Source organism: Cervus elaphus, chromosome 12 (genome assembly GCF_910594005.1).
Source record: "Cervus elaphus chromosome 12, mCerEla1.1, whole genome shotgun sequence".
Lineage (NCBI taxonomy): Eukaryota > Metazoa > Chordata > Mammalia > Artiodactyla > Cervidae > Cervus > Cervus elaphus.
In genome coordinates, this window is record NC_057826.1 from 79,081,174 (window position 1) to 79,095,648 (window position 14,475).

The window sequence follows — 14,475 nt, forward strand, 5'->3', positions numbered from 1 at the left end:
GGCGGCCCCACTGAGCAGGTGCAGCGGCCCGCCCGCCGCGGAGTACGCCGGGAGTTGTAGTCCGGCTGCCCCCCGCCCCCGCCCCCGCCCGGGCGCCCTAGAGCTTGGTGTCTTGCCTGCTTCACTGGACTGTAGGCGGGACCTGTGACAGGCGGGCTGCGGTGCCGGCCACCTGCTTGACTGTGGCGCCAGGTCCAAGCCGGTGCCTGCAAAGAGCATTTTAAACACTTTCCCGAGTTCTCCTCCTCTTTATTCTGTCTACAGAAATATACATATGTTTTGTTATTATTACTATTTTTTTAAAAAATCAGCTCTAGAGCAAGCCATGGCTTCTACGAGCTTTCTAGAACCACCAGAGACCTCTCTCTCTCTCTTTTTTTCTCACTTTCACTCCCTTCTTCTTGCCTTATTAATTCCCCTCCCTTCCAGTTGGGCACTATAGAACCTTGTCTGCCGCAGCAATTACTCTGAGTCACCAGAGCTTCTGTCTCCTTCACGAGGTCACACAGTCTCCAGAGTTGGGTGCGGGTGGGGTGGGGAGAGGGGCTGGTTCCCCATCCTTATTTTCAGTTTATCAGCTCACATAAACTGTTATATTCTAATAACTGCTGAAACTTACTGAGTGCTTAGGGACAGTACCAAGCACTTTTACATATATTAACTTATCTAATCTCCACAATTAGTCTCATTTTACAGTTAGGAAGGCCTGCATGTGCGCTCAGTCCTGTCTGATTCTTAGAGACTCCAAAGACTGTAGCCCACCAGGCTCCTCTGTCCATGGGATTTTCCAGGCAAGAATACTGGAGTGGGTTGCCATTTCCTCCTTCACGGGATCTTTCCAACCCAGGGATTGAAGCTGTGTCTCTTGTGTCTCCTGCATCAGCAGGCAGATTCTTTCCCACTGGCACCAGAAACCAGGGCACAAACAATTAACTTGCCCAAGGTCACATGGCCAGTAAATGACCCATCCAGGATTCAAATCCTGATGCTCAGACTCCAGAGCCCATACTAGCTACTACAGCTTACTTCTATTAATAGAAAAAAAAATTTTAAAAATCCTAGAGTTCAAAGGAAAAAAGGAAGGAGAAAGAAACTAATATTTTGAATCTCTATGGTGTGACAGTTTGTCACTGAATCCTCACTTATCTGTGAGGCAGTCCACATTTTACTAAAGACAAAACATAGATTTCAAGAGGTGGAGTAGCTTTCCCAACACCAAACACCAATAAAGTGATGATGGGAGATGACTCCAGGTCTGACTGCCTTCGGAGTCTAATCTTTCTTTCTCCTTAAACTGCTGCCTCTGCCCTACTGGATTTGGACCCTGTAACTCAAGGAAGAGATTAAGTCTTCTTCCTTTGGGCAACAAAACTTAAAAGCAAAGGACAGATCAAAAGCAGCCAGTGAAAGGAGTTAGGGGCTGGGGTCCCTCTCTTCCCTGAACACTGGTTCCTGTCATCGGGTCGGGGGGGAGGTGCAGATAAACATTCAAAACATGCCAGGTTCAAGATGCCATGTCTGTAAACCAGTGTCCTCTCCACTGTACCTCCCATGGGTCATGTGTTTCCAAAAACATACCGGGGAAAGGATAAGTGTGAAAGGACCTAGCCCTTCTCACTCATAATAGGAGGGAAGCCAGGAGTTGACAAGAACCACTGTTTCTCAGCAAGCTACCTTACCCAAAAACCAGACATACAGTAGATGCCTCCAGGTAATCATAATCCTGGGAGGGAGTAAGGAGAAGCAGCCTTCTCCATTTTGTCTCCCAAAGCAGTCAAAGGGCCATTCTCATGTCTTCCTATATTTTAAATGAATGCAAGTATTTCTCCTGTTCCTGACAGAGCCTGCACAGGGGCCACAGGAAACAAACTCCTCAGTTTGGCATGCAAAGCCGTTTCCAATCTGCTCAGCGGTATTTCCAGCTTCCTCTCTTTTCCCTTAAACACTGGCCAGGTGCTCTCCATTTCTGGGTCTTTGTTCATGCTGTTTCTCTGTCTCCAGTCGTTGAAATCCCATCATGTCTTTAGTTTTCATCCAAAATATCATTTCCTCCTCTTACAGAAAGTCGTTGGGGGAGGGGGCTTCCCTAGTGACCTAGTAGTTAGAATTCTGGCTTTCACTACGGGAGGCTGGTGTTCAATTCCTGGCAGGGAACTGAGATCCCTCAAGCTGCACACACACAAAAACAAGTCTCCCATCCACCGTTATCCTGAACATTCTTGGGGATGTTTTAACTCCCCCTTAAAACTCCAGAGTCTAGAGTAACTAGACTGGTCTTAACTATCTTTCTTCTTCCCCCAGCTCATTGCCATTGGCCTGCATTTAATGGGCCACCACAGTAGTCAATAAAGTATCTGCTGGACAGGGTCTGAGTGAGTGGCTTGTATTCCAGGCCCATCTGCCAACGAAGTGACAGCGTTGAAGGCGGGAATGGGGGTCTGAGTTCCTTTTCCATCCGACTTAACTTTAGATAGACTCCCACAGGCGTCAGTCGCAGCTTTCCTGTCACCATAGCGACGAGTGGGGCAAGAAAGCAAAGTTTCCCTTCGGAACTACACCTCCCATCATGCACGCGGGCTCCAGGGTGCCGGGCTCAGCCTGCGGCCTGAGACCCGGGCCGCCCCTCGGGAGCTGGGAGGGGTCTGGAATGAGAAGCAGAGCCGAGGGGGCCACCCTCGCTTTTGGCCCACCGCGGAGGTTGCGGCCCCTCATAACTTAACAGGCTTCTCGGCCCAAGCCTGCCCTCGGCATAGCTACATCGGGCCTAATATGGCCGCTTGTGCCGGGACCTCCCCCGTGCGCAGAGAACCGGGCCGAGGTCCGGAGCCAGGGACTGCTTCCGGCATTCCTCGCGGGCGTGGCGTGGGCTTCCTTCCCCTTACTCCTGGTCCCGCGAGAGGGAGACTCTAGGCCTTTCAGGTGAGACCCGAGGCTTCGCGGGTCGGTGCTCTGGGGGGATCGGGCGGGGTCATCTCCGGCAGTGAGTAGCCGTACTCCCGGGGTAGCATGTGTTGAGCGAGGGGCGTTGAAAGGACACCCGCTACACGGCTTGCTTCCTAGAGAGCCCCTAGGATTTTCCAGGGAATCCTTTGGATTTAGGACATAAGCAGCAGAAGGGATCTAACTGGAGACCTGTGCCTGTTGCTGAGCCTTAATAAACATCAGAGACAGACAGGGCCATCCATCACAGAAGCAAGGAGGAAGGACTCCCGACAGACAGCCCTGCGACGCTGTGTGCCCCTCACAAGTTCTTCCGGGGGGAGGGATCTTCGGGAGCTCATCAGTGTTTGTTGATTGACTGATTGCAGGTAGCATGGCCCAGGGCCTGATTGAAGTGGAGCGAAAGTTCGTTCCGAGGCCCGGCACAGAGGAGCGGCTGCAGGAGTTGGGGGGTACCCTGGAACATCGAGTCACTTTCCGAGACAGCTACTATGACACCCCTGAGCTGAGCCTCATGCGAGCTGATTACTGGCTGCGACAGCGAGAAGGCAGTGGATGGGAGCTCAAATGTCCCGGAGCGGCAAGTGTCTCAGGACCCCATACTGAGTACACGGAACTCACAGCTGAGCCTTCAATTGTGGTCCAGCTCTGTGAGGTGCTGGGGGCTGGGGTCCCGGGGGCTGGGGGCGTGGCTGCTGTGCTGGGCCCCCTGGGGCTGCAGTTAGTAGCTAGTTTTGTGACGAAGCGCAGTGCCTGGAAACTGGTGCTGTCCGGAGCCGACGGAGAGCAGCGGCTGCTCAGGGTGGACCTGGATACAGCTGACTTTGGCTACGCTGTGGGTGAGGTAGAGGCACTGGTGCAGAAGGAGACTGAAGTCCCAGCTGCCCTGGAGAAGATCCACCACCTCAGCAGCCTGCTTGGTGAGGGAGACAGGCCCTTTTATACTTCTTTGTTCCTCTTCTGAGTGTACCCACTGGGCCAATTATCGGGGACCGTCTCGAGGCTATTTCTTTAAGAGGACTTATTTAACAGTTTTCTAGAGGACCCAGTTTGCTCAGGGCTCTGTCAAATCTGGTTTCTCCTTTTGCAGTAGCTGTCTAACCTGCAATGAATCCTTCCATGTGTCTCTAATCCTTCCCAGCCATTGGCTCATGTCATTCTCATACCTCTAGCCACTCCAGGTGTCCTTTGATTCCATTTGTCAGTTCTCCAATCTTTCCATCCATCCTTTCTCCCCCCAACTCCTGTCCTCTGATTTTTATAATGAAATCCTCATTTGTCCTACTGGCTTGAGTAAAAGTCAAGAGTGTTGTTCCCATGTGACAAGACAGCGGGGCAAACGTTAGCAGGTTAGTTCTTCTGTTCCCAGGCTTAGCTCCCCTGTACACAGTTCATCCATGCAAGTAGTACAGGGTTGTGCATCCCATGGGGCCTTACAGCCCTGGAATGTTGTTCTTGCCTCCTCAGCAAACCTACACTAAGTTCCCCGCCATCGGCCCAGCATGCTGCCAGGCACTAACAATTAGACACTGGCTAATTGTGGCTCCACACCACAGAGGCTAGAATTCTCTGCAAATCCCACCTCATTCATGGCTGTAGCTGCTCCTCCTTTCTACACCCCTTGGTTTCTCTCTGTGTGTGCATCTCTGCATGGGCTTCATTACCAAGCTAATGAGCTCTGGCCTGCCTGGAGAGGCTTTAATCTTGATTGGGGGGCAGGAGCAGTAACTGAAATGAGTTGCTACTGAGGCACCCTCTGTCTTCCTGGCGCCTGAGTGCCCTTCACCATGTCTCCTTGCCAGAGGAGAGGCTCATGCTTGGCTTCCTAGGCCCACTTCTGCTTCAAGTGGCCCACTTCGGCCCTGCTTCCCCAGGCCAATCAGGGAGCAGGCTGGTGGGTTAGACAAGCTGGTTGGACGGCGTTCAGGATCCCAGTGCTGCCTTGGAAACAAGTTTGGGGTCCAGCTGCGTGGGCAGGGAGAGGCAAAGTATTTGCAGCATCTGGTTCTCTGCTCATTCTCCTTTTGCCTGTAGGTGTGCTGGCCCAGGAGAGGGCACCTGCCAAGCTGATTGTGTACCTGCAGCGCTTCCGGCCCCAGGACTATCAGCGCCTGCTAGAAGTGTACGGGTCCAAAGTGAAGCCTTAGGGGACTGGAGATCCGGACACGACATGGGGCTAGGGTGTCACTTCGCCGATGCAGAAGAGAGCTCTGGGGCTGAGGAGCTTCACTCCTGGGCTCACCGTGCCTCTTCCCTTCTGGCTCCCCTTCCCACAGAGACTCCTCTCGCTCCAGCTCTGTCTGTTCCTTCACCCTACCCTCCGCTATCCTTCCTGGAGCCTTCCCTGGCTGCCTCCTCTCCCTCATCCGTCAGATGCAATCTGTGGGCCGCCCCTCTCCCCTGGCCGCTAAGCAGCCTCCATTGATTTCCGCTCGTGTTTATAGGATTTCCACTTAGCCGTGATCAGTAGTTAAGCACAGGAAAATCCCTTGCCACCCCCCTCCCTTGGTCGATGCCATTGATTCTGCCAGCGGCTCCTAAACTGCCTTACAGCTGAGTTAGAGAGGAGGGGAGGCAGCAGGGATTTCCCTGCCCCGGGCTACAGGGAACAGCAGCAGCTTGGGGAAGCCGGTGAGGATTCCTGTGAGAGATCTAGAACTTCTGGTTTGTGCCCTGCTCTGACCTAGAGGGTAAGGTGCCTCCTATGGAGGTTCAGGGGCTCATCTGCTCCCCAGCCAGAAAGGGGGTGGAAGGAAAACAACCTTCCTTTGTTGAAATCAGTTCCAAAGGCTTAGGGCAAGATACCTACTTCCTGTGTAAGAAGGCTCTTCCCTGGCTGTTATTCACATACACTTTCTACCTCAAATATGGCTTTGCTCCCTTGGGCTTTATTGGGCTTTCATCATTTGTGGGGTTCCCCCACCCCAGTTTCTGCAGCAGCAAGCACAGGACCAGAGTGCCACCTGCTGGTCACCCTCAGATATGGCTCCAAGTAGCTGGGGCTCCCGATCTGGGGACACAGGATTTCAGGTTCTGAGTGGAGGCTGAGTTACTGCCATGTCTCCACAGGCAAGTTGTTCACCTCAAAGATTTCCTGTACCGACTGGCCAAAGTGGTCGTAGGTGAGGCGCAACTTCAGCCGCAAGGGGGCCTAGGAATAGGAGAGCGAAGACCAGGGTAAGCACAGATGACTCCTCCCTGCCCTAGGTCTCAGCCTCGAGGGGCTCCTGGAGCTCACCTTGTTAGGATTGAGGATTCTGAGCAGCTGGGTCATCGGAAGGCCACCCTGGGCTGGAACAGTGTCTCCACTGGGGGCCTGTAGCTGTAGCTGGAAACTCTGAACATAGGAGGTTGGACAGAGCACACAGTGAGGCTGGCTCAGGCAACCACTCCACACCCAATAGTTTTAAACCCTCTTCCTGCAACTCCCCAAGTGCCTGTCTCTGCAGTCCCTCCCTTCTCATCTCATCCTCCCACCACCCCTGCCACCTCCTCTCCTTAGTGGCTTTTTTTCCTGGAGTATCCAGGCTACCTCTGAGTCCTGGTCTTCTACAAACCTTGGGCACAGCCGCCTGGCAGATGAAGTGGGTGACGTCACCCCCTGAGGTGTTGGTGGCAGTGACAGTGATTAACAGCAAAGTAGGAGTTCCAGGGGGTCGAACAAAAGAAAGAGTCAGCTGAAGTCCTTCACGCTCAAATACTTTGAGATTTGGGATGGGAGCTACGGTAGGGAGAGAAAAGGGACTCGGTATATGGGCTGAAGACAACAGTTCATTCATTCATGCAAGAACAATTAAATGAGCACCCACTGGGTGCAGGGAACTGCTCCAGATGCTAATGACTGAGTGGACAAGAAGATGAGGTCCCCAGTGAAGCTCACAGCTTAGGGGAGAGAAACAATAAACAAGAAAACAATCACAGTCTGTAACTGGTACTCTGAAGGAAATAACCTGTGGGGGGAACTAACTGAAGTAGGAGAGGGAGAGGAAGCATCTGACATTTTAGCTGAAGCTGAAGATGGAGAATGAACCAGCTATTTTAATGTGCTGGGGAAAGAACATTCCATGTGAAAAGAATATGAACACCAAGGGTTTGAGGTGAGAGGGCCTGAGAGTTGAGAGGGGGCCAGTGGAGCGGGTAGTGGGAAAGCCTGTGAGGGGCAGGGAGGAAGCAGGACCCTGGGCCAGAATTAAGAAATCTGAACAAAGGGAAGACATTAGAGGGTGTCCAGGAGGGGACTGGTATGATCTAATGAATCCTTTTACTAAGATGGGGATGTGATGGGAGTACACACCAGGGAAGAGGGAATCTGAATCTCGGTCCTCAGCTTATAAGGGGAAGCACCTATTTCCACCACCCCTTCTTTAAGACATCTCCCCTTTGCTGAGGCTTACCAGAGGGTAGGGGAGCGCAGGGAAGGTCAAGGAGGTGTATCAAAGTGTCTCCTGGGGTGGGATCCAGAGGGGGAGGGTGCTGGGTATTCTCAGAAGGGCCATCCAGGAGATCTAACAGATCCAAGAGCTTTGAGGCCTGGAGAGAGGGCAGAAGGGTCAGGGCTGGGTATGGAAGCTGGATCATGCTCTTCCCCCGGGGATCCCCCGGCCCCCTCACCTGGGTCTCCGTGGGGACAGGGGCTGCTTCTGAAAGCTGGGCTACTTCTTTGCTTTCCTTTGCTTCCTCATTGACCTGAGGGCCACCCCGCTCCACAAGAGGCATCTTTTCCAGGACAGCAGCCCTGAGAGGAAGAAGGCAGGTGTATCCCTCTGGGTATACCCTGGGTTTTTCACAAGAGATATGTGGGAGGAGGGGAAAGAATAGGACAGTCCTGGGCTCATGGTGGGTCAGGAGTACCCCTCTGATTTCCTAAGACGGAACAGTCTTGCTGGCTTTCAGATGAACAAGGAGGGTGGGAAGCCCACTTAATGTCCATGAACTGTGGGCGGGCACAGGTAAGGCTGAGACCCCTGCACCCAGAACGGGGCACTAGGGAGCAGACTGGGGGTTGGGTCCCACACTGTCAGCGGCGCACCTCAAGTGGTCGTACTTCCGGAAGAGGGCATTGTACTCCACTGCCCGCTGCTGCAGCTCCACGTCCTGGCAGCTCCCGTAGATGGACATCACCTGGCAGATGCGGCTGGGCCACAGGGTGGTCCGTGACTGGGACTGGCCATCTGCCCTGCCCTTCACCTCTAGGATGCGGCAGGGAAGGAAGAGGCCCCCCCAGAGGAGGGAGAGACCCACGATCCTTGGCTCAAAAGGAAGGACCTAAGGGCAGGGGGCTGGGGATGGAGGTGCAGGCCTGGAGGGAAACTCAGAAACTGGGGGGCAAGGTGAAGGGTCATCTCACTGGAGGTACCAAGAAGAGGCTCTGTGGGAGGAGCCGGGACCCACTCTTACTTGTTGTCCCCATGGAGCCGGGTGCTAAGCTTCATGAGGGCCGTGAGGGCATATCCCCTGGTGGCCGGCAGGGACATATGAGACTGAAGCACCCTTTCCAGCAGTGTCAACACCACGTCTTCCTCCACCTTCCGGAGGGGGCGCGGACACAGAGGGTGACCCTGGGGCCGGCCCTGCCTCCCCTCACATGTCCCTCTTCCGTGTACCCCTAACGCAGGGCCCACCTGCAGGGGCTCAGTCTCCTCACAGGTCCCCTCCAGCAGGAGATCTCCGTATTCCCCGATGCACCAGGCTGCCACCTGCACCAGTGGTTGCTGTCGGGGATGAGAAACACGCTGGGCCGGCATCTGGGTCCCTTCCTCACTTCCCGACCCCGTGACATCCCTTTAGGCAGTGCAGAGATAGCGGAGTTTGCAGGGGTGGGAAAGGGAAGGGCCTTGGCACAGGGAGCGGTTATGAGCAGTTTTGTTAGTTTGGGGCTCTGTCCTGGCTCCTGGGCTTCCTCTGCCCTCTAGTGGCCAAGTATAGGAACTACTTGGCCTACGACAGATCTCACAATCATCATACTAAGTGAAGTTAAGCCAGAGAAAGACAAACAGTATGATATCATTTCTGTGAGGAATCTAAAAGATAATACAAATGAATCCATACACAAAACAGAAACACTCACAGAAATAGAAAACAAACATGGTTACCAAAGGGGGAAGGAATTGGAAGGATAAATTAGGAGTATGGAGATAAACAGATACAAACTACTATATATAAAATAAATATGCAAGGGTTTACTGTATAGCACAGGGAACTACATTCAATATCTTGTAATAATCTATAATGGAAAATAATCTTGGGACTTCCCCGTTAGTCCAGTCGTTAAGACTTTGCCTTCCAATGAAGAGGGTTATGTGTTTGATTCCTGGTTGGGGAGCTCAGATCCCACATACCTCTGGGCCAAAAAAACAAAAATATAAAACAGAAGTAATATTGTAACAAATTCAATAAAGATTTGAAAAAAATGCTCCACATTAGAAAAAAAATAATCTTATAACTGGATCCCTTTGTTGTACACCTGAAACTAACACAGTATTGTAAATCAGTTGTTTCAGTTTTTAAAAGTACCATAGGATAAAATTCAGAAAGAAATACCAAAAACAAAACAACCCCGCCCCCCCCACCCCCAGGCCTAACCACAAGGGGTGCAGTGAGGATGAAGCGAGGGGGTCCTCCCTTGAGGAAGGGGTGGGTGGTTTCTGCCTAGCCTACTAAAGTAATATGGAAAACGGTATTGGCATATTGGTTATTGGTTGGCACCTGTGAATTCACTCAGCATTCAAGGTAGTAATAAGAACTAATATACACAAAAAGAGCTTTTATCTATATCCCGTTTGATGAAGACAGCTCTGGGAGGTAGGCAGGGTAGAGTGCTGAGTAGACCCGGTATGAAGAAAGTTCAATGAGTCATCTGTGGTTGCACAGACTAGATAACAGAAGCAGGACAGAAATCGAGGTGTTCTAACTATAAGCAGGGCTCTGTCCTTCAGTGACTCCTCTACTAAGTAGAAAGCTGTGAGGGTAAAAAAGAGAGAGAGACAGAGCTGTGACTCTAGGGGGAAAAACAGTTGGGAATCTGGTGTATGGACCAGGTGGCCCAGGAAGGGAGGAGAGGGGTGGGCAGCCCTGGGCCTGGTGGTGGGAGCAGTACCTGGGAGATGTCCTCAGCCAGGGCGCTGTAGAGGCGGCGCACAGAGTAGGCGTGAAGCTCCTGGGCGCCCCCAATCAGCTGGATCAGGTTGGCCACTGCCTCATCGCGCACATAGCTGCCTGCCTGGAGGGGTGAATGTGGCTGGGTCAGCGTGCTGAACCCTGCCCGCTCCCACCCAGCTCTCAGCCCAGCCACTGCCTCACCGTCGTCAGCACACGGAGGATGGTATTTATGTGCCACCGCTTGGTTGGGGCAAACCTAGGGGACATCAAGGCTCTTCAGTCCTGGCAATGACCCTCCCTGGATGCCACCCTCTCTCCCTCCTGCACACCCATCCCCTCACCTCTCTGCTGCCAGTAGGATGCCGGAGGCACAGTCGGCCCGTAGATCAGGGGGGCAGGACTCCAGAAAGCCCTGCAGCTCCTGAGTCATGGTCCGCACGTTGGAGCTGTTCACCAGGGCCAGGCTCAGTTCCAGGGCCCGCCTGGAGAAGCAACGTGTGTTTAGACAAGGTCTCCCAGGTCACCCCGTGACATTCCTTGGGGCCCCCCCTTCCCAGGCACCTGTCTCCTTAGCCCCCTTTCTCCAGCTGCTGAGCTGGCCTGGTGCTTGGGCCCTCTGCTCTTCGCTCTGGTTCCTCTGCCCTGCTTACCGGCTGAGGGAGGCGTCAGGTTCCCGCAGACATTCCACCACGGTGGGCCGGTGCCGCTGCACCGCGCTGTGATCAGACTGCACCAGCTTCAGCAAGGACGTCAGGGCCACATATCTGCTCAGAGCAGGAGGGGCCTTAGCATACCCTGGCCGGCAGCCCTCTCCCCACCCGTCCTGCCCCGGTATGGAAATGAGAGGCTGGTAAATCTGGAGATTCTGGAAGAAGGAGGGCAGAGGGTCAAGGGCCCAGTGGCACAGCCCTGCTAGACACCTGGGCCTATTACCTAATGTTCCTGTCACTGTTGAGTAGGAAGCGGCCAAGGATGTTGACAGCTAGAACCTACGGGAGGCAGAGGCTGGGAGTCAGGAAAGGAGCAGCCTGCTCATTCCGGAGTGGGGACCGTGTGGCACAGGGTGCCCGGGGAGGGGGAGGAGAAACCGGGGAACAGGACCTGTCTGCCCGGCTGAAGTGGGTGGGAGGGGCCCCGGGGAGAGGCCTCGGGGAAGGTACCCTCAGGCCCGCAGCAGAGCGGATGTCCATGATAGTCAACACCGTCTCAAACAGAACTGCGCTGCCCGCATTTCGGCTGGTGTCTGTGTTTGTGGCTACCTGCGTGGATGGGAGAGAAGCTCTAAGGGGCTCTGTCCTTTCCTCATGTCATCCCTCAAACAGCTGACAAAAGTCTATCCATCCCCTCCCCCACCTATGTGCCAGGGGCTACTGCACTGCAACAGACTGTGTCCCTGACCTCAGGAGAGATCACAGTCCAGAAAGAAATGGAGACACGATCATGTGGCCACCGCACGGGGAGTGGTCATGGGAGGGATGCCCAGGCCAGTGGGATCACAGAGCAACACACCTAACCCAGGCCCCCAGCCCCACCTGGGCCAGCAAGTCATTCATGGTCTCACTGCTCTCCTCGTGGTTCCGGCCCAGAATGCGAAGCAGACGAAGTATCTGGACCTGAAATTGGGTTAAATCAAAGTTGGGAGTAAGGGGCTGAGGAGAGAAATCCAACGTTGAGAGCATTGTGAGGGGTCTAGCTGGTTCCCAACAGCTTCTTTGCGCTCTCCCCTCCCAACCTTCGCTGGTCCCTTGGGCCCTGGGAGGGTTCAGAGGTGAGTGAGGCCAGGAGATCTGGGGACAGTTTTTTTGGGGAAAAAAAAAAGGTTACCAAGTTGGATTTTCTAGTTTTCAGGCATTCCCCCTCCCCACATTGGACCTGGGATGACTTGGTGCCTGCCACCCTCCTGCCCAAGTTACTGATGAACCAAAGTGTTGTCTGGGAGGGGACCACTGCCATGGGCTGCCTAAGCTTTTTGTTCCAGGGATACAGCAGGGAAGGAGCGGCCCACCTGCAGGAATGGGTCGCTGACTCCAGATATGCTGTGTTCTGTGGAGCATCCTGTCATCACCAGAGTTCGGAGGGTGTGCACCAGCTGGGGTACCACCTGGAGTGAGGGCAGAGCCTGACCTGGGCGTTCTTCCTAATCCTTTCTCCCTCCAGCCCCCTCCAACCCCACTGCCCTTCTCCTCCTGGCCCGGGGCCCACCCCTTCCCCAGCCCACCTTGCGAAAGTGCTTGAGGGCTGCAGGGCTTCGTTCACAGAGCTCAGTGATCAGCGTGATGGTGCCCAGAAGGATGCCTGGGTCAGGGTGAGGGAGCGGATGGTGGGCAGGGCACAGGGGAGTCTACTGTGTGCGTGTCTGCATGCACGTGCTGCCCGTCACCGGGGAGCTCCTGTTCCTGTCCTAGGGCTCCCTTCTGCCCGCAGCCAGAGCGGAGGCAGCGGACGAGGAGCCCCGTGGCCTTACCATGGTGGCGTTCATGAAGCAGCTGGGCACAGGGTGGGAGGAAGATGTCAGAGAGTTCAGGGACCTTCCGGATCATGTGCACTGCAGTCAGAACAGCCTGCAGAGGTCTGGGGGGTTAGAAAGGGCGAGGGTCTGCCAGGATGGAATCCCCCACCTCTACCACGTGGCAGACAGGACAGCTTCTGTAGGAGCAAGAGCCTAGACCCTGCCGTCTCACCTTCTTGCGCACGTAGGCGCTGGGCTGCAGGAGCAGCTTCTCCACCTCCCGGGCCAAGTCCCGGCACATCTCAGCAGAGCCCATGGCGCTCAGCGTGCACAAGGCCAGGCCTTGGACAGCCTCAATCCCCTGGCTCAGGTCACTGCAGAGTTTGGGGAGGACAGTCAGCCGAGCCTCTGAGGAGTCCAGTCCTTCCCAGAACCTACAGCAGGCAAACCCCTGGGATTTCCCCGTTCCCCACTCTCCCATCTCCCTGATTCCAAGTGCTTCCCAGAACCCTCTCACTTCTTGATGCTGTTGGTAATGAGCAGGTGGGCATCCTGCCTCTCATCCAGTAGAAGCATGGCCCCCAGGTAGCCCACCCTCTTGTCTGTGAACCTGGGGGAGGCGATCAGTTTCAGGCACTCCATCTACAGGGAAGGGGGCAGACCACGAAGGGGTAGGGGTGAAACCGGAGGCACTTTTCTGTCTTCCTCCTTTACACGCGATTAACCTGTGGGGTCAGCGTACCCCAGGACCGCCCCCTTCAACAATAGAGGTTTAGGAGATTCAGTTAGTTTCAAGTAAACAGAAGAGTGGCAGGAGAAGAGGAGGGGCCTTGAATGGCGCTGGCCAGAGAACGAGGGGTTTTCAGTCAATCTGATGACCAGTTGGGGCTGTAAAGGGCAAGATCTGCGGTACACACTGTGAGGGCCCAGAAACTCCGCAGAATAAAGAAATCGAGAAACAAGTAAGTGAGGGGGGTGTTCGATACCGTGCCCCACCAGCTTCTCTCGTCAAACTCGGACGGGAGGCGTCCACGCCCAGTACCTGTCCAAAGTGGGCGGGGTAGCCTAACATGTGGGCGTAGAGCAGTTTGGCCAGCTGGCGGTGTCTGTGCAGAGGGTCCCCATCGCGGAAAGAGGCCCGGATGTGGGCGCACTCTTTCTGGATCACCTCCCGCTCCTGGGCCTGGGTCTTGGCCTCACGAATCTCCTGGATTAGTTCCTGAAGCTTCAGCGAGGACGCCACCATCCTGGCGGGCAGAGCCCGGAAACGGAGAGGGCCTTAACCCTCTGGCAGTAAGCATCCGGCCTTTTCTGCACAGGCTTGCAATAAACCAAATTGCTGAGGGCCTGGGTCCCAAGACACCCTAAAACTGATCCCTGTCCCCTAAAACTGATCCCTGTCCCCAAATCCCGCCCGGTCCTCGCCGCCTGAGGCCTCCATTACGCATGCGTCCCCGCCCCACCCCGCACCCGTCCCTACCGAGCCTGCGCTGGAGCCCCGCCTATTTCACCCCCAACGGCGGGTCTCCACCTGGCTTCCCATCCCTAGTTCAGTTATTCCCTTCCTTCTGGAGCCCGGCGCTGTTTCTTTCGCAGAGACCCCCATCCCCTTCTCAGGCGGTGTCAGTTTCCCCGCACCAGGACGCCAGCCTCACCTGGCTTCAGTCTCAACTCCGCTCCTGTCCCCCCAGCGCTTCCTGGTCCTAGCCCCGAGGAGGGCTGGGGCTTGGTCTGGTCCTTCCCTCTCCCCGCCCCTATCGCGGGACCCCGCCCCTCCTGGACCGCCCTGCAGAGCAATCTTGAATCCTCTGACCTCAGGCCTTTCTGATTTGGAGTTTAAGGGAAGGATCTCTTTAACTACTTAGGGGCGCCGAGACTGTCACAGGCCTGGGACTTCCCAAGAGGGCTCGTTCACCGGAGAGCTTCTGAGAGCTTGGGTTTGAATCCATCGCACCCAAAGGAGAGGACAATTCCCCCCCCTTTTTTTG

At 54.8% G+C, this 14,475-nt stretch overlaps 2 protein-coding genes across 11 annotated transcripts; one reads left to right on the top strand and one right to left on the bottom strand.

Annotated features, from left to right (window-relative positions):
- Window positions 1-2,579: 2,579 nt before the first annotated feature.
- THTPA (thiamine triphosphatase) lies at window positions 2,580-5,802 on the top strand. The gene is made up of 3 exons (XM_043920007.1): window positions 2,580-2,919; window positions 3,309-3,860; window positions 4,975-5,802. Exons 2-3 carry the CDS (start codon window positions 3,314-3,316, stop codon window positions 5,085-5,087), a joined length of 660 nt encoding a protein of 219 aa, XP_043775942.1. The 5' UTR covers window positions 2,580-2,919; window positions 3,309-3,313; the 3' UTR covers window positions 5,088-5,802.
- A 4-nt stretch (window positions 5,803-5,806) lies between these two features.
- Window positions 5,807-14,248, bottom strand: AP1G2 (adaptor related protein complex 1 subunit gamma 2). 10 transcript variants are annotated; one of them, XM_043920000.1, is made up of 22 exons: window positions 14,143-14,247; window positions 13,530-13,734; window positions 13,005-13,129; window positions 12,720-12,861; window positions 12,503-12,599; window positions 12,257-12,333; window positions 12,044-12,139; window positions 11,571-11,651; window positions 11,199-11,297; window positions 10,972-11,027; window positions 10,689-10,802; window positions 10,380-10,520; window positions 10,240-10,294; window positions 10,037-10,159; window positions 8,562-8,651; window positions 8,338-8,465; window positions 7,970-8,074; window positions 7,552-7,675; window positions 7,335-7,470; window positions 6,498-6,661; window positions 6,179-6,277; window positions 5,807-6,091 (listed from the first exon to the last, which is right to left on the bottom strand). In XM_043920000.1, exons 2-22 carry the CDS (start codon window positions 13,731-13,733, stop codon window positions 5,990-5,992), a joined length of 2,358 nt encoding a protein of 785 aa, XP_043775935.1. In that variant the 5' UTR covers window position 13,734; window positions 14,143-14,247; the 3' UTR covers window positions 5,807-5,989. The 10 variants fall into 10 exon arrangements, 9 of the variants coding, with proteins under 9 accessions (XP_043775935.1, XP_043775933.1, XP_043775934.1 ...); XM_043919998.1 differs by having other exon boundaries at window positions 5,807-6,661; window positions 14,143-14,248; XM_043919999.1 differs by having other exon boundaries at window positions 5,807-6,277; window positions 8,338-8,651; window positions 14,143-14,248.
- Window positions 14,249-14,475: the final 227 nt, after the last annotated feature.

Coding starts and splice junctions, on each gene's coding strand:
- THTPA (XM_043920007.1), top strand. CDS start 3,314: ATGGCCCAGGGCCTGATTGAAGTGGAGCGAAAGTTCGTTCCGAGGCCC. Junction 3,861..4,974: donor CCACCTCAGCAGCCTGCTTG/GTGAGGGAGACA, acceptor TTTTGCCTGTAG/GTGTGCTGGCCCAGGAGAGG.
- AP1G2 (XM_043919996.1), bottom strand. CDS start 13,733: ATGGTGGCGTCCTCGCTGAAGCTTCAGGAACTAATCCAGGAGATTCGT. Junction 10,295..10,379: donor ATCCTACTGGCAGCAGAGAG/GTGAGGGGATGG, acceptor GATGTCCCCTAG/GTTTGCCCCAACCAAGCGGT. Junction 10,160..10,239: donor TCCTCCGTGTGCTGACGACG/GTGAGGCAGTGG, acceptor TCACCCCTCCAG/GCAGGCAGCTATGTGCGCGA.